The sequence below is a fragment of the Spea bombifrons genome, chromosome 6, assembly GCF_027358695.1.
Source record: "Spea bombifrons isolate aSpeBom1 chromosome 6, aSpeBom1.2.pri, whole genome shotgun sequence".
NCBI lineage: Eukaryota > Metazoa > Chordata > Amphibia > Anura > Pelobatidae > Spea > Spea bombifrons.
This window is the reverse complement of record NC_071092.1, coordinates 34,789,048-34,808,212: the sequence shown is the minus strand read 5'-3', so window position 1 is coordinate 34,808,212 and position 19,165 is coordinate 34,789,048. Positions and strand designations below refer to the sequence as shown.

The 19,165-nt window shown below is 41.4% G+C and overlaps 1 protein-coding gene across 1 annotated transcript in view; it reads left to right on the top strand.

The window, feature by feature from the left end:
• The window catches only part of ARHGAP29 (Rho GTPase activating protein 29), a 51,200-nt gene that overhangs the window by 12,089 nt on the left and 19,946 nt on the right, over nucleotides 1-19,165 (top strand). Inside the window, exon 3 of the mRNA XM_053470310.1 lies at nucleotides 15,210-15,353. Coding sequence (XP_053326285.1) covers nucleotides 15,210-15,353 — 144 coding nt within the window. The remainder of the gene's footprint in view (nucleotides 1-15,209; nucleotides 15,354-19,165) is intronic.

Genomic DNA, 19,165 nt, shown 5'->3' with positions numbered 1-19,165 from the left:
TTTACAGCTTTGAATAAGGAACCAAAATGGCGTATTAGAAACCAAAATGTGTAAGAAGTGGATCTACACAATTATTTCTCCCCATTATGTTATCTCTCCCCGGTCAGGTTGTGGTGGTGGTTGAATAAAGCCGAGCAGAATGTCCTTGGGCTTCCATTAAGTGAGGCTTGGCCAAGTCAATGTAGAGCTGCGTACATTTAATTATAATTCATATTATTTTAAATCTTAAAGGGGGAATGCTAAGAAATATCAGGCTTTTGCTGATAACGGAATTACGTTTTATAGCGTTATTTGAAAACAGGTGGACACTATTTTAATTTAGTGTACTAAAGACTGGAATAGAGTCACAGCACGGTGCATAAAAACTAATTAGTTGTCTTCCCGCTGCGTCGTAGCGGCGGGAGATTAGTAGCCATGTTTTAGAAAATCCACATTTCAATGTATTACTCCTTGAGAGATGTTTGTGGGCTATTGTTTCTGGTGGTCTAGTAGGAGCAACGTGGTGAATGGCAACATGAGATGAATGACGTCTGTCTCCAAGAGCGCTGATCCCACCACCTGCACCCACAGGATATTATTTTGTTTGTTTTTCCATTTATTTACTTTTATGGCGCTTGTTCAGCCATTTCCATAAACTACTGTTAGTCTGTTACTAAAATAACATTCCATCGGGATGTCGAGCTGTTGCCATATATCATCATCATCATCATTATCATCATCACTGTTGTCCCCTGCAAAAGCTCTCTTGTTTCTTCTGTTGACTTTGACATCAACACAAAGCCTCTGCAGATCATAGATTGTTCTGTTCCCAAAAACTCTCCAAAAGTGTGCAGTGTGAGCTCCTTGCTATGTTCCAGCCTAGTAGAAAAGGGACAAATTGAGTACGTACTTGGCATACAAGTGTCCTGAAAGATCTTGCGTATGGGCTGATTGAGTTTGACGTTTCCCGCTCACAGTCCTTTTTTAAAGGTTGTGGGACTTGTGCGTTTCCCCCAGGCCTTAAACATTTCCACTGTGCCTTTATTCACAATGAAATGCCTTTCATCAAATACTTAGCATTTCCGAAGTGAATAAAGTGTTTTCATTACCCATGTATGTATTTTTTATTAACTAAACACAATATGACTGCTGTTTTGCTGAACAATGAACGCATTTCACTGAATTAGTTTGCAATGTTAATACAAATTACTGAATTTTCTCTAGACATTTCTTGCCGCAGGTTAAACCCTGCCTACTTTAAAAGCAAATTCCTATTTTATTTAGATTGTCTTGTCATATCTGTAGGTACTGGTTGATAAAGCACACATTGCCAAAAGACTGGAATCGCTGCCATGTGATTTATCATAATGCATAAACCATGGTCTCCCCACATTATCAGTGTGCAGGGCCACCAGAACCCCAGCCATGAGACGCTTCCTTGAAATGACGATTCATAACACTTAGTTAAATTGAGCTCGATGGTAGCGCCACCTCAGATTGTAGTGTATCTGAAAATGTGTTATTTTTAGGAATCGTACATTTCTGTATAATTAACCTTATATTAACTGGACTTTGCTTTGTAAAATATGACACGAAAACTTAAATCGAATTTAAGTGATACTTTTTTAAAATCATTAAGAATTATGTAAAATATCATGACCGCTTGATGTCCGCTTAGCTTTGTGTATGGCTTTCTACAGGTCATTTGCTTTATAAAGCTAAGTTGTTACTGTAAATTTAAATGATCTGTCGCATTGTGCCGAAAGATAGATTAGTAAATAATACTTCCTAGGAATTTTGAGCATTGCGGACTTCAATGTGCATTGCGTTGCGGTTGAGTTTCCAGAGCAAAGGTGTCGTAATTCCTGAAGGTCGGCAGTGCAGCCACCTGTGGAATAAAGAGTGATGGCTTCTTCCATAGCAGTCATTACGTTCCACCCTTCCTTGGGGGAAACATTAAATGTAAACAGCTACAGGGTTGGACTTTAATCAGTGCTGATGGCTTTGGAAGTAGTTTCTGTAGAAGCCCCACCTGTAGCATGGCTAGTGCTTTTCTTGCTTTTCTTTCTCTTAAGATAATTTGTTGGGCGCCGTTTACAAAATGAATGATTTGTCTGCTTGTGTGATGTCCTTGTGTAGACAGCAGGAACTCTTCTGCTTACATCCTATATAAGTGATTATTTTTCTGATTGCACATTTTCTATTTCTTTGTCAGATCTCTTCCCGTCTTCTGTGCCCTAAGACGGTGAATACCTAGAACTTGTTATGTGCATTTGACTTTTATTAACCTCATTAACTGATTCTTTTTGTGGCAGTACTAATGGAAATTTCTGCTGTATATTAATCGGCTAGCATGATGTTACCAGCAACCTTCTTTGTGGTAAACATTTTATAGTCTTATAATTTGTGTGTTTATGTATATATGTAGTATATTAAATCATGCTTGCTAAGAATGACATCATGGACATCATGCTAAGAATGACATCATGTACATCATGCTAAGAATGACATCATGTACATGTGCTGGAATGAAGCAGGATGGCCCAAGGAAGGATGATAGGGTTATTTGATAACCTTGTAGGCAAAGCTTATCTTGGTGATAAATATGCTTAAAGGGGTCATTTTGTTACTGCCCTATTAAGTTCTGCCTCAAAAAATCCAAACAGCCCGGGGCAAATTGTTAATGTTTACTTCAAAGGGATGCGTTTCAAATAAAATGACCTCATTCTGGAGACTACTTCTAGTGTTTTAAGTCCCTCCAGGTGGAAACTTAAAGTAATTGAAAACTCTTTATTTAGCCTTTTTGGTTACTTGTGTATAAAACACTTGCTTAACATTTACATTTTTATGTAAAGGGTCATGTTTTATACCTCACTGTACTACTGACCCCCCAAGTTTCCCCTCCCAGGGAAGGATAGTGAGAATCATATATAGGCGTGTAATACCGAGTGGGAAGCTGACCCATGTGAAAAGAAAATTCATAAAGAATGGCCAATTTAACTTTAGAACCCAAACATCCCACCTGCATTCCAAGTGCTTGAATGTGCCATAGATCATTTCTGTAGATGAGCGATTCAGTAGCGCAGTGTAATTAACATGATTATAAAACTTCTGACATTTTCCAAAATGTATCCGTGGGCTCTCAGCCATGGATTTTCCAAACCGAGATCATATGTACATATTGTTTATATCATGTTTTGTCTCTTCATATTTGCTTCTACTTTTTTTTTTTTAATTGAGGTAAACAAATATTTTCTCGCTCCTCACGCCCCCATCTGTAAAATAATCCTTTCCATGCCGAGCTCTTGTAGCGATCAAAGCAGAAAGCGTCTGCTCGTACTGAACGCATTCAGATAACCCGCTAAGTTCCACTTCTCCACTACCCTCTCAATATTCCAATTTATGGTAATCGTATCTCACAGGAAAGGCAAAGAGTGAAAGGTACCCTCGGATGTTTTGCTCGTAATGCTTGTGGTTAAAGTGGAGCCTGATATTTATTCTGTTTGCATTCCAATGCGCTCAACTTTAATGCTGCCATCCCACTTAGGCAAAAAAAAATATGCCTTCTAGTATGTTGTATAAACCGGGCTTAGCAGATCTGAAGTCTTTGATCTAAAGATTCAATCATGTAAAATGAATACATACTTTTTAGAAACTAAGTTTCCATGGCAACAAAGCTATTCACAAAAGTGCAGCAGAGTAGGTCTTTAACAGCAAGTAGAATACAGTTAATACAATAAAGTTAGCAAACATAGGTGGCATCGTGTCATGAAGACCTTTCTTACATATTGTTTCATTAATAAAACAAATGGCTTTGGGTACAGCGTTCATTGCAGAGGTATGGGACAGCATTTTACCATACTGCTCCCCGAACTACCCCCCCATAAACCATTCAAGAAACACCTAAGGCAAATATTGGGTGAGTTCTTTGGTGAGTTCTAAGCCTTCTCTGGACATCATTAATGAGGAACCTGTGTGGCATGAGAGGGTACTCAACCCAAAGGTTTGGTCAGAACCTGCAAAATTTATATATATATACACACGCGCGCACAACCTTAAAAACTTAATAAATGGCATAAGAATTCAGATTCCAACAACTACACAAAGCAAATGCCAGACAGTTATCTGATCCAAAATGTGTTCATAACCACAGAAAAATAAGGTTAATGCTAACAACATCTGGAAATGGGGAAAGTTAGTTATATCCCTGTTTATCTGCTGTTTTATACACTGGTTTGTGGACCACGCATCTGTTAGCATGCCCTGTGTTTTTCGGCTGGTGATCCTCTTCTCCTTATAGCGCTATTCCCACCAGAAATAGTTCCGTACGGCTTATTCAAACACGAGATTCCCATCTTTGACTATTGCATGGCGTTCCCTGGCCTGGAATTTATGGTGCTCTTTCTAAACTTCACCGGCCGTCTTTTTAACGATATCGTGAACAGGCTGTGTGTGTGAAGCAGATGTTACATGGACTGAAATAGATTGGTCCTGAACGTCATTAAAGGAAGCATCCTCTTAATCGAGAATTGCTGTTTGGTACTTTTGTAAGGCTGCGGTGATATGTGACCATGAAATAATATGGCTCCAGGTAGTGCTACTAAATAAATGGCCAGTGAGGTCCCACCACTTTGCTTATGCATTATACAGGGCCAACCAAGCCCTTCATGCAAAGATCTCCATTCCATGGGGTGTCTGCACAACACGCAGCGTGAGAAGCAAGTTTGCTGCGGTTCGCCGTAGTGCGTAGCTCACACGCAATGTGTTCTGCAGTGGAGGCGAGTATATTGTGGATGATATGCTCTTGTAGTAAACCACATCTTATGCTCTTCTACTCCTGGTGTCCACGTAGCTGTGGCTCGTTGGTTTTTACTGCTGGACCCAAAGTCTTGCACCATCTCATAGTAATGGCTTTGGATGCATATCTGTTTTTTGGTCACGAATCATGCTGTCTCATAAAAAAATCTATCCGACGTCGGAAGTTGTAATGAGGCCCCTTTAATGATCTTGCAGGTGGATTGCAAGGCCTTCTGGTAGGAACGCAGTTAATGGACTGAATAACAATGAGTGTGAGAGGTTGAGTTACTTTTTTTTGTGTGTATTGGTGCCGTTCCTTTTCTAGAAGTGATAGTGTGGCTTTGGTCTCCCTGAATGCAGTTCTTCTAATAATGCCGTTTTTAGGGCTATAGTCATCACCAGTAGACCGGCTCCTTGTAAAGCTTTTTGTGTGTTCCTCTTGTGATAGTGGGTGGGATGTTAAATCACTCATAAACAGCGTAAAGGGTAATTGTTGCTGAACGGTTCAGCAGTTTTAAGATCCCCAGAGCTGTCTAGGTCTAGTCCTCACACGGTTCTTCCATAGTAATCTCTTTTGAGCAGAGAGTCACTCAGGATCCAATACAACTTCTTAACCTTCTGAATGAATGCGCAGACACAGATTGAAGACCTTCCATTGATCTCTGATCTGATTGTTGACATTTTTAGCATAATTCTGCTAGAGCCCAGAACATGTGGTGTTCCAAAATAATAAACATTTACAGGGAAACCTAATATATAATATTTTTACCCTACGAGATAAGACTTAATAGTCATCCACGTCATATTTATCGACTTAATATGTGCTCTCGATTTAACCATCTGTATTCCGAGCTATCCAGAAATCATATCCTATTTCTCCACCACTTCCTAAACCGTCATAGGTTACCCCTCGTTTTACTGTTTCTATGTTTTAACCATTTAACTGCCAAGTCTGCTCAGTGGGCATTGCTGGGCCTTCTGTCCAAGACAGGAGTTTTTAACCTCTTAGTCTAGGTCCTTCTTGGTTTCTCACGAAACTGTATATATTTCTCCTTTAAAAAAAAAAAAATAATAATAATTGTAAAAAATAAATAAATTGGGTTCAGCTTGTGATAATTTATGCCGGAGATTAAAATGCATGAGTGAGCACATCTAGGTTGGATGAGATCGGAATCTGCAGGCTAATAAATGGAAAAGTTGGAGGAATGTGGCATACATCATATTGAAATGGAATGATGAAAAGATGCTTTGTGGTGGTCCCCGTTCTCATAGTGGGGGAGGGCGCTAATCTATGAATTTCAATGTAGAACTGATGCAGAAGCAGCAATTAAATGAAGGATATCAAGTGACTAATCTGTTAGTTTAGTAAAATATTTTCTGCATTTACCTTTAATTAAATGAAATAAAAGAAGAGGAAAATGTGCTCCATTTTGCTTCCCTTCTGCCTTTTATGTGCCGTTCCAGCAGGGCCGGAGGATTAACCCTTATTGTCCTTGTAGTATTGTCAGGAGAGCGATATCCTGCTGACCGTGTATTGTGTGATACTGACCGCTGAGGTTTCACTTATAAACCTAGCAAACTTTTAGCTGCTGCTTTAGGTTGTTGGGGAAACACGATTTTAACAACCAGTTATACATGAAAACAAACGCCGTCTCATTTTCAAACAATCGCCATCAAGGGCTGTTCTTTAATACAGAAGTTCTAAATTAGCTTGGATCTGATTTCTAGAGCATTGGTGTAGTAATCCAGAACCGTGGAAGGACTAGGATAACTGCTTGAACACAGGTGAGTTACTGCATAACAAGGCCAATCTGATTTGGTCAAGGAGCAAGAATTTCCATGTTTGAAACACTATGAAACGTATCAGTCAGGCTCGTTCCCGTGTGCGGTTGAATACAGGTGCAGCTTTAATTCAGTTAGCTGTTTTCAGTGATTGTTAGGGTCGGTGCAGATCCGAAGTAAGGGTATATCATCCACGTTAGTTAGCATTTACTTAGTTTATACAGTGCATACCTGTATTCAAGCAGGGGTATCGAAAATTCCTGCCCAAGCCTTAGGTGGCCCACAGGGTCAGCAGTTCAACCTTTTGTGCCTTCTAATGTCTCTTTAAAACAAAGTCAGGCCTGACTCCTAAGATCTAGAGATCAGCCCTGTCATATTATACGTCTGTGTGTATATGTAAACATGTATAATACTGCACTTAATCCAGACCGGCTGACATTTCTTGAATTGTTTTCTTGTCACCTGTAGCCAAGTGCTTGTAGTTGGCTTTTTCGTTTCTTGTGTACAGTGATGTTTTACTATTTGTAAAGGGTGACAGAGGTCTCATAACCCGAGGTCACTGCACTTCTCCCGCACAGATGCATCTGACTTTTAGAAAACTAAAGGAAGCTCCTTGAAAGCATCTGGTTCTTCTCCTTCAAAAGTGTCCTGCTGACCTAAAAAGCTCTGTTTGTGTGTTAATTTATGGTCTGCCCACTCCTCCTACTGTCATCCCTTTGGACTATAGTCTGGATTCAAAGGGTTTGTGGTGCGCTGGTTCCCAAAGCCATCGGTGCTACCAGCCGCTATGTAGGCATGAAATGGTTAGGAACATGGAAGGGTTAAGTGGTCAGGGCTGACTTGTTAAAATAATTGCACCTTTCAGAACCTGTTCCTTTCTCAGAAAATCCACTTTTTCTTCTCCTTTCCTTGTCATGCAACTGAAGGAGACAATTGCTTTGTATGGAGGTCATTTTGAACAGGTCTTTCTTGTCTGTAGAATAATGATGTCGTGACTTCAGTCTGGTCGCCCCTTTCAGGGTATGATGCGTACGTCTGCCACGGTGTTTGTACGCAAGGGATTATCACACCCTCCCCAACCTGAATATCCTGCCCTTTCCACATAGTTCGCACAGTGGTACGTGTAAAGATTTCCTACCCTTCCTGACAATATTATATAATATTATCAAAAACATATCATAAACTCGTTTTAGGGAAAATGCACGGTTCTAATGAGAGAAATGCACAGTTTTGTACATATTATATATTTTAGGGATGGCTTTACAAACTTCATTTTATAGAAGCAGCCTTAAAAACCCATTTTATAGAAGCAGCCTTAACTATGCAGGTATCTTTTGTGCATTTCTTAATGTCTGTCAATATGGTGCTGTCTAGTGAATTATGAGCCGGATGTGTGTTTACGTCGTCCTGTAGCATATATTTTTCGTATATGTATCGTCCCGTGCTAAATCTGATGACCGTATAAAAAAAAAAAGGGATGATGGGGGGACATTGTCTGATAATTTGGCTCTCAGTGCATACTTGGCACCTGGACCCCCTCTCTTCTGCCAGCTTCCCCCGGTTTCCATCGTTGGTCACCTGTTGCCCCATTTCCATCTGCCCAATGTCCATTTTCCCACAGTTGCTCCACACCTCACGTGGTCTCCTAGCTCGCTGAGGGCCCCTGGGCTGTTGTCCACCACAGGGCCCACAGCAATCCGAGTGGAGAGGCGGCCAGCAAAGGAAACTTTTTTTTCCAGGTATTTTTTTTTGGAGCAGACTTTCTGGAAACCATAGCATATGCCATGAAAACAAGCATTTATGTTGCGGCATTGTGGATCCCAGCTGTCCGAAGGTTTTGTGAATAGCCCTTTATGTTATTTCAGGTCTGTTTACTTGTTATCAGCGGCTCCCGGCGTGAGGTCATCGGGAAAATGATTAACCTGCTTTGTGGATTGGAGAATAATGCTTTCCTAGCTGGTAATGCTGGTTAATGTAGGTGTGATAGCCAAGTTACCCTTTAAGGCATAGGAAACCAAAAATGGAAAGAAGTCAGAATAATGAAAAGGGGGAGGAAAAACTTTCTAACCAGAATAACTTTATTACTTGATTTCTTACTACATAAGCATTGGGGCATGCATCCTTTGAACTTAGAAATGGAGACCCTGGTTTTCCTCCTCCCCCTGGCTGCCTCGACTGAAACCAGGAAGTATTGGTATGTAAATGCCTTTGCACATGCTCAGTAGCGCTCCTACTGAAAGCACTGAATCAGCAGCCAATTACAAGATTGCTAGCAAAACCAATATTCAGATAGCATGCATGTGATTGGCTGCTGTTCCCCTTGATTACAATTAGTGCTAAGCACCCATTGGAGAGTGCATACGCATACACGGCATAAAGCGCATTTTAGCACTCTCTGCGCTCTAGCTGCTGCCGGTTCTGGAGGCGGAATTGCCGGCATTCTTTACCCCGTTTCTGTGGTTACGGTAACTGGCCCTAAAAGAGGAAATCTAAAAAGAAACTAGAACTCCTGGCCTTGGCCAACAGCCCCGGACAGGGTCCGGCATTCTGAACACAAGTGATGTGTCGTCCATGAATGTGCCGGTCCGTCTGGCCTGGAGATGCCGGATACGTTGCTGGTGCGCTCCAGAAAGAGTACACTGTCCGGTCGCTGCGCAGGGACTCTAATGGTTTTCGCAGGAGAGGCGGCTTTCTTTTATGTCTAAAACCATAATGTGGTTTGTAACAACGAAAGTAGTGTATAGGTGGTTTTCCATATGTTCGTCGGCACGTAGCGTTGATGTGTTTGAAAGGATATCCTCTCCTGTGATTATGCACCAGTCCCTCCCCTCAGAATTCCAGACTTAATCAAGTCCACATTTGGAAAATATTTTCATGTTAAGCTCTGCATGTGTAACACTTCTTCTTTCTCCTGAGTGCCTCCTCGGTTTCTTCTTTTGAATGATCGGGAAAGCCATTGTATACGGCGAGGTAGAGATTGACTCCCTCCATCCTCTGTTAAACTCGTACAAGCGTAGAATTTGACGACAGATAAAAGCCAGTCGGCCGTCTTTTTCCTGCTGTACGGACTTAGACCTTACTCAGTTCCCGGTCTCGTCTTAAATTCAGGATAGTTTTATTGCTATCCCGTGCATGTATTCCCTCATTGTATTAGCCTGCACCACTGCTGGGAGGCTGTTCCATTTATCTACCACTCTCTCTGTAAAGTAACATTTTCTAACATTACGCATAAACCTCTGAGCTTCTAGTTTTAGGTTACGACACCTTGTTTTAGCATTTCTCCTACTTTGAAATAAACTTCCCTCTTGTCCTTTGTTAAATGTTCCCATCACATCCCCCTCTCTCTGTCTCTGCCCACCCTTTTTATTTAAGTAAGTAGGGTTTGAACAATGTAAGTACTGAAAAGACCCCCAAAACCAGTTTTTAATGTTCATTAATCCTGGTTTCATTCGCATTGTATGCATGCATGTGTCTCAAAGTGCACTTGTCACTTCCCAAATCCAGTTCTGCACAATGTATCCGCACTTACATATTAAAATAAAATAATTATATGCATTCAAGATCCAATTTAGATTTGTCATATGAGAATAGCCATATTAACGTCCTTTTTGGAACATCTGTACGATTATTCCTCCCCATTATGTTCTCTCTGCCCTGTTAGGTTGCTGATTGTTGCTGATTGGTTCTGGCAGCCATTGTAAGGATGAGATGAATAAATGTCAGAGAACGTTAGGACAGAACTCCTTTTCCCCTTAGAGAATAAAATATGATGCTGTATACAGTAATGTACAGCCCTGGAGGCCGCCATTGCCATCGGTCATGTGATCTCCTGGATCAAATACCACACTGGGCTGATTATTTGTGGATATGCTGATGAAGTCCCTTCTTCATAGACTTTCATTAGTCAGTCCCCAGCAGTGTAATTAACACTGAGCCATTCCTTTGTTTACGGCAGGCAGTATGATAAAGAGTTGAGATGTTTGTCTAGGAGATTGGGCTGAAATGACAGAGCTAAAGCACCAAGAAATGGCTAATAGACAGCAGTCTGAAAAACATATTCAAAAACCAGAAAGCCATTAAAAAAAAAACGCACAATATTTATATGTAGTTTTTTGAATCTGTTACTAGTAATAAGAACACGGCGGGAGTTCCCCTTTAAAACACCGTACACAGAAATGTTTCATGCAAAATGACCTGCGGCACACGTCTTGGGCGATAAGCCCCATGTACCCTTTACAATGCTTTCTCACCCCCAGACAATGGCCCCAGCCAGACGGCACAGAATGCATTGCTTGTGCCCAATACTAGCCGGGGCTGATTATCTCCGTCCTAGTTTCAGGTTTTCTTCCCCGCACGGGGGGGAGTCTATCAGTCCTGGCAGAATATGGCGTTTTCCCAGCGTTTCCGTAAGCCAGTCGGCTATCGCAGACGGTGAAAAGACTCTGTGTGTCGGTGAATAACGGCACTGTGCGGTTATAGAAAGTTTAGCCTTTTATCTCCGTGGAAGAAACTTGATGCATTGTGCATTGTTTTCGTTATCTGAACTGTAGGAGGTTTTTGTACAAATGGATACGACTCTCACAAGAGACATCCTGTAGCAGCCAGATCAGATGTGCAGAATGCAGGGCTATCGTGGTCCGGACGGCATCCGTTCTCTGATCGGTGCTAGAACCGCAATACCTTTGTGACACCCCCCCCCCCCGACATGGTTTTCGTTCTGCGCACCCTTTGTAAGTTAGAAGGTGTGTGGAGCTAGTGAGGTCCTTTATCTTCTAGCTTCTTGGCCTCGGTCTCCACCTTACCGGTTCCAGCTCATGGTGTTGTAGCTGCTCCTTGTGTTGCATTTGATAAATGCGTTCTTTGTGTATTTTTTTCCCATCATCACTTTGGTTTTAACTTTTACGAACATAAATCTCAAAGGCAGGGCTTGACATACCCAAAGAAACCATGGCTCCTTACTAATAATTAATGGCACCACCTGCTTCATATGATTGCCATACCCTGTGGAGGCAATACCTTGATGCTTATAGAATACAATAATTACATCAATCACCAAGCACAGGCAGTGGGTACAGACTAATAATAAGAAGACTTTTTGAAAGATGGCTTACGGCGGTGAACTGAGTGCGTACAAGGGTGAAGCCTATCTGGAGAAATTGCCCCAAGGTTTTCCTGCTGATTTGGCAACCAGTTTACTGTCAGAGTAATTGAATATTTGCCGAAAAGCATAGCTTGTGTGGCAGAAGCACCCGTTTCTACCGAAGCATTCCCGTTTAACATTCCGCTTCCACATATATAATAAAGTAACGCTCAGGGCTGGTCGTGGTAGCAGGCGGGTAGGAGGGGATAGTTGGGACCAAAGATGGTCTCTCCCTGGGGTTCCATTTGGTCTGGGACTCACCCAGGCAATGAATAGTTCACTGGCTGGCAATCAAGGAGTATACTGTGTTAAAGTATACTTTATATCATACGCTGCTCTCGTGGTTTGTTGTCTGTGTATGATTTGTGCTCCGTTGGTTGAAATACCTGCTGATTTAGCCATTGGGGAAAGATACTCCTTGGCTGGTTTGCAAGCTGTTTTCTTTTACATGCCAAGTAATATGACGGTGTAAATGGCGTGTTACACATGAACCTGTCTCGGCTCTGGAGTTACGACCTATTGTCTGGCTACAAGCTCCTGGGCGTTGTGGATAATAAGAAAGTCTTTATGTATGTGGATGTATGTGCCGACATCGCTATGGGTCACTGGGCCAATTAATAGCATACCCCATTGTCTCCCGCTTAGAATTTTGGGCAAAGCGCACCATGTTTGAAACTTCCGAAGGGGATAAAAAGCGAAAACATAAACTACGCGCATGTACATTGTCTCCCGACACCTGTTTCAAGTTAATATTTCACTTGGAGTTCCATTTTTTAACATTTTATTTAAGCACATTTTAGGGTATTTTATTAACTCAGATCCTTGAGACATCATACAGATCATCATTAGAAACGTGAAAGTCCCAGAGAATAATGGCAGTAGAGACGGATTCATAGCATTTCACGTTCTAGTTAATGAGTGATAATGCTCATACAAATAATCATTTGTGTAATTTTTGTGCCATTTTGCAATGCTTTGCATGAATGTTCCTCCATATCAATTTATTCGTTTCTTAAATGATTTTTTTTATAATTGTCTGATTTCTGTAGTATGTGTGCTTCGGTGTCAGCGTTTTTCTTTGCCGAATGTAATACTTGTCCCGTGTCTGCACTTTGGTTGCTTCTCGCAAACTTGTTTTTTGTTCAAACACCGCATTCTGCAGAGCACCGGAAGACCCCGTGGTCAAAGTCTTGCGAAAGCGGCAGACTAAAGCTTGTGCAAGAAAAACGTTAACTAGAAGATTTTCACCTTTTAAATATTTACAATTTTGTGCCATTTGACTTTCGTAACCCTTGTTCTTCTTAGCGGATGTTTTGTTAACCCTTTGGAGAAATATTTAAGGGTAGTAATAGGTGCTGATTTGCTTGCTGTCTTCTGATGTCTCGCTCTGATGTGGGCAAGCGTCTGCCACGTTTCAACTCTCGATTAACCCCCATCTGACAGTGGGGTGCTGCGGGGATCATTCTTAAGCACCGGTGGTGTGATAGACACAGACCGTCCAGCCAAACGTTCCATTTATTGGGACTGCTGCTAGGCCTGTGGGTGAAGTGTCATGTCCTCCAGCCTATGCCTCTTCACAAAACTTGGCCGCGATTTTGCTGTAGAGCGCGTGTATTGAGACGGCTCCCAAGCCAGAAGAAGCAACGATATGGTGAACGCTATCACGAAGACTCATTGATAAAGTTCAGTGTGTTGTATTGCTATGGTTATTTTTCTCCTTTAGAATTACTGTATAAAATAACGAGGGATAACATTGACAAAAAAACACACTTTATCTTCTTTAGTACCAATAAACTTATTTTACCTGGAGGCTGCCATTATTGTCAGTCATGTGATCTTCTGATTGTTTATGGCAGTGCTAAATAGTCCCTTCCTCCATAGACTTCTATTAGTTGGCGTCTACCTGGGTGGCTAACACCGAGCCTCTCTATTGGTTACACAGCTAGAATACATACAAATGGCTAATATGCAGCTGCCTGAAAATGTGTTTAAAAAGAAAACCGCACGGTATTTTTCCTAACTCATTCTAATCTGATGCTATTTCTAAAAATATGGTGGGAGTTCCCCATTAATTTCACTAAGTGAATGTGCTCAGAACGTAACATCTGAACTCGGTGATGAGTTGTCCTCGTGAGCCTTGTGTTTTGTATGTCTGATGGGGTTTTCTCAGTGTGTTCCCCAAGGGCAGAAACTGTCGGTGAAGAACTCCCCAAACTACATGTTTAGAAGCCTTGTCCTACCAAGCTCTTTTCCCCGCTTTGTCTCAGTAAGCTCACGCTCGGGTTTGTGATAGTTAAAGCTTTTTATATCACGTAGGGGCTAGGAGGGTACTAAGGTGCTATGTATTCTGCAGCTTTTGAGAAGAAGCACATTTGGCTCTTGATAACCTCTGACCCTTGGTCTAAGCCTGTAAAGGCCTGTGTGTTCCTTTAAAGAACTCTCGACCTGTCTTTTCTCTGCGGCTACGTGCTTCAGGGGGCTCGTGATCTAATTTGGTGAAGTCATTTTCCTTTTGAAGCTAAATTTCTGCCTGCAGAGGAAGTTATTCTTTTACGCTGCCGCGCTCGGCATCCCTTAATTGTATGTAGGGTCTTCTCCAGTCATTAGCGATGTCATTAAACTGCCTGTACTGATTCACGGCTACCTTAAAGGCACCAATTAACAGACAAATAAATGCGAGTTTATATAATGTAAAATGCCAGCCTCAACCTGTACCTCCGTAGATCGCAGATTTATGTCATTGATTTAAACATTTTGCTTTTACCTAATGAACTAGTTAATTGTTTGCCGTGGGCAGCAGCCTGAACCTTGTCATTTCAGTATTAGATCGCCGCTTACACGATCATTGCGCAACATATATTATATTATCATTAATCTACGTAGGCTGCGCCTGTTTGTGGGTTTTTCCCTTTAATTTCTTTTTTTCTTTTTTTTTTTTTTTTGGAGAACGGTAATGAAAATATGAATGCAGTCAATGCCGAGACACTTCTGACTTCTAAACCAATGTAAATTGAGACAGTTTAGTTCAGTGACTATTTCTGCTGAAAAGAAGTGTGTATACAATAGCCTTTTATGATCACATTTACATTTTGTATTTAACATAAGGTTTCATTATTTGGATTTTAAAAGGTTTACTGTAGGCTATATTGTTTCAGACCTAAAGAAGAGAGGATAACTTTCAAAAGCTTGTCTTTTTAAATATTATGCTGGTCCAATAATAAAAAAAAAGTATCACCGCATACTCTGCAAAAAACAGTTTTTTTTTTTTTTTGTTTTTTTTTGTTTTTTTCCTTGTGTCTACTGGACTAATACGGCTAAACCCATTCACATAAATATATATGTGTGCATGCGTATATATACATCTATAGGTCAGTGGTAACTTTCTATGATGACTGTCAACATATTATTGAAGATTTTGAGAATTTTCCCTCTTTTTCCCTCCTACGATAGAAAATATTGGAAGCGTGAAATTCACTACTTTTTGTCTTTTTTTTCTCTTGTCCCCTTACAGAGAATCAGGACTGTTTACATCAAGTGGTCCACGAGCGGCTGGGGGAACTTCTACGCGTTCTCAAAGCCGTGATAAGCAAGCACCAAACCCTGAATTCTGTGGATATTCTTGGTGCTGCCGGGACAGTGATTGCTAAAGTAAAAGGTAATCTTTCCCAAGTTCTGCTGCCGTTTATTCTGCATGTGCTCTATGTGCAGGTTTTCTATTAATGGTTTAAAGGGGGGAAGTTGGTTTTATTACAAAAGCGACGTAACGCTCTGCTGAGCATCATTACTGTGCTCAGAGATACTCTGTTTAACCCCTTAAGGACAAGGGCTATTACCGTATTTGCTCGATTATAAGACGAGGTTTTTTTCAGAGCAAATGCTCTGAAAAATACCCCTCGTCTTATAATCGGGGTCGTCTTCTAATCAGACCTCAAATAGAGGTCTGATTAGGAGACTAAGATCCAGATCCCCCGCACCGCTGCAGGGGACCTGGATCCTCCTGTCGTCGCCCCCCCCCCCCCACACACACTTACCGGTGCTTCCGGAGGTGAAGTTGGCAGCGGGGGTTTGTATGCGTCCGTCGCAAATACCTTCCCCGACTGTCAGAGTTCAAGAGTTCCTGATCTCTGACAGCCGGGGAAGGTATTTGCGACGGACGCATACAAACCCCCGCTGCCAACTCCACCTCCTTCCGGCTGCCGCGGAATGAGACGTCAACCCGCTGCCCCGGCAATACAGCAGGAAATTGGAAGCACCGGTAAGTAAGTAAGTAAGTGTGTGTGTGTGTGTGTGTGTGTGTGTGTGTGTGTGTGTGTGTGTAGGGCATTTCTGGAATGCCTTACAACCCTATATGCCACTCTGGCACTTAGGGGGTTAAAAGGCATATTATGGGGCAGAGTGGCATATAGGGAGGTATAAGGCATTTCAGGAGGCAGAGTGGCGTTAAGGGGGCATTTAATAGTGCACTCTGCCTCCTGAAATGCCTTATACCTCCCTATATGCCACTCTGCCCCATAATATGCCTTTTAACCCCCTAAATGCCAGAGTGGCATATAGGGGTATAAGGCATTTCTGGAGGCAGAGTGCTCTATATAATGCCTTTTAACTCCCTTAATGCCACTCTGCCTCCTGGAATGCCTTATACCTCCCTATATGCCACTCTGCCCCATAATATGCATTTTAACCCCCTAAATGCCAGAATGGGATATAGGGGTATAAGGCATTTCTGGAGGCAGAGTGGCACATAGGGGGTCAAAAGGCATACCATGGGGCACAGTGGCATATAGAGGGTTAAAAGGCATATCATGGGCCACAGTGCCATATTGGTGTGGCAAGCCTGGGGGCAGATGTGCGTAACTGGGGGACAGGTTGGAAAATACAAGAAATAAAAACAAAAAAAAAATATTTTTCTCAATCATAGCTTTTATTAAAAAAAATAGTTTACATGAATTAACATTTACTGGTAAAACTTTTTTCCTTTAGGGTCGTCTTATATTCAGGCTTTTTCTTTTTTTCCTAAGTTAATATTCAGATTTTGGGGGGTTGTCTTATAATCAGGGTCGTCTTATAATCGAGCAAATACGGTATATACCACTGAACCAGAGCGTTTTTTTTTTAATCCATTATTTTCCCTGTGGTGTACCCGCAAAACTTCTATTTTTTGAGGACACATAGGCCTTTGTTTTAAAACCATATTCATATATACGTAAAACATTTTCTTAAAAAAATAAATGGGATTTATAAAAAATATATTCAATTTTATATATATATATGTGTGTGTGAATTATACAGAGCTAGTGTAAATATAAAATAAATATATTCATGGACTTGCCTCGATTTGGAAAGAGTGCTTTATTCCTGTGTATTTATTTGTTTTAAGTGAGAAGGAGAGAGGCAGAGTACAATTGCAAAGACAGTGCTTACTTTCAAAATGCTTTGAGCTGCTCTTTTTTCCAGTCTTTTTTACACGGTTTTCTGGCCTTGGCCTAGGGTGGCAGCTCTGGGGGGTGGCCGCCTCTCTGCTTTAAAACCAGGAGCAGATCTCCCTATCGGATGGTCGGGCTCCTGGGGCACCACTGCTCAATGAGCCGGTTGCAAGGGTTCTCTGATCTCCCCGTCCATCCCATTTACGCTGTGGAGGCCTAGGGCAGTAGCGACTGGAGTGCCCTTTCACGCCCCAGAATAGCCATACAAATCAGACATTCCAGAACTGTTGTTCCCGATTTCTTTTTAGGCTTTCTGCCCAGGCTTCTTAGCTCATTTAGAGGAGGGCTCTCCTTACCTTTTGATCCCGTAAGTCTAAATTCTCCTAAGAAGTGATGCTTATGTCCTGTTTACCTATCGTACAGTACTGTAGAACACGATGAAACTTTATATTCCGATAAATAGAATACTTAGACGAGATTGGGAAAGTATGCCCCCATTCCGCTCTTTGCCTGAAACTGGCGTTATGTAGAGTGTCTGAATTTTTACTTGGCAAAATACATTTTCTCCTCCAAGCCAGCTGAAAAGGCAGACTTTGCATCCTACTGTGTCTTTCAACGGCCATTTGTAAAGAAGTATTAAAGAGTGAAAGTTAGACGAACAACTGTTCTGTATCTATTTTATTTTGTGCTCTTTCATTAAGTACATATTTTTATTTCTTTTTCCCGTTTTTTTTTTTTTTTTTTTTTTTAGAATTGTACTGAATGTTTTTTTTTTCCAGTTTAAAACTTAACTTTTCCCTGATAGTACTTTTGATCACTTTGGGGGATATGTATAAAGAATGAATCTGAGGCTGTAACCATAGCAACACATGTCTGTAACTGATTGCTCTAATTCTACCCCATACATACCATAGTCCTCTGGTGCATCTCCTTCACCTACAACTTGGTGATGTATGGAAGATAAACGGCCTACACGCTATAATGTTGTGGTTGTTTTAGACGTTGGACATATTTGAGATATTTGTCGTTTATCGTTCCCGGGGAGGCTGGAGGTGTGTGACAAGCTTTCCATTTGTAGCTCTTGTCAGACGCCAGGATTATAAGCAAGGTGTTTGTAGCTCTTGACTTGACACCCTTGTTGTACTAATGAAACAGAAGCGGTTTGATGTACAGTTTTGTTGAAATAAAGATAAGTGTATGACTTCACATGTAGTTGTGTTATCTTCAGCCGTAGTTGAGTTAGGGGAACGCATTGGGTATTTCCACCATACTTCATTTTTTCCTTGTTCGAAAAAGTTAACAAAACCAGTTTAACGGGTCCGATTTTAATGGAATATAATTCAAATTTAATTTAACCATTCATGGGATGGGGCTTAAGTAAGGGGGTACCCTGAGCACAAGGCCAAAGACCAAGTAAAGTTTGGTATTTTACAAACAAATAATGATGGGCTAGAATGTTTCTCTGCCTACGATGGAGTCTATGTGCACTGGGCTTCGTGTGATCATCATTAAAATAGAACAGAGAGGCGTATCGTTATGTTCCTGAAGTCCTTTTTATTAAGAAGTTTAATTTTTTAAAAATCTGTTTTTAATAAGAGAACGGCGGAGCGTAACCGTGGAAGTTAATTGATGCACAGACAGCGAGAGGTTTTTTTTTTCCTTTCGTATTGTGTATCGAAGGCCCCCTGATCATTGTTTGTGCCTATTGTGTACAGCCAGGATGTCCTGGGGAAAGAGTGCGTATTTTAAAACACGGCGAGTACGCACTGCAGCATTACACAGAAGGAGGCCACGCCGCGTCCCTCCATCTTCCACGCATTTACACACTACATGAAAAGGAAGAGCAGGGCTTAGTGATACGACGGTGCGCTGCGCAGACTTGGGCTGTATTTTGGAGCTCTCCATTAGCACTCATTCCAACTACATTGTTTTTCCCGAAACCCAGCAGTTCAAAGGCCCAACACGACTGTGACGACAAAGCCTTCCTGCGACAGGAAAACTATTCAGTGCAGATAAATTCTTCGTTTCAGAGGAGGATTACGGT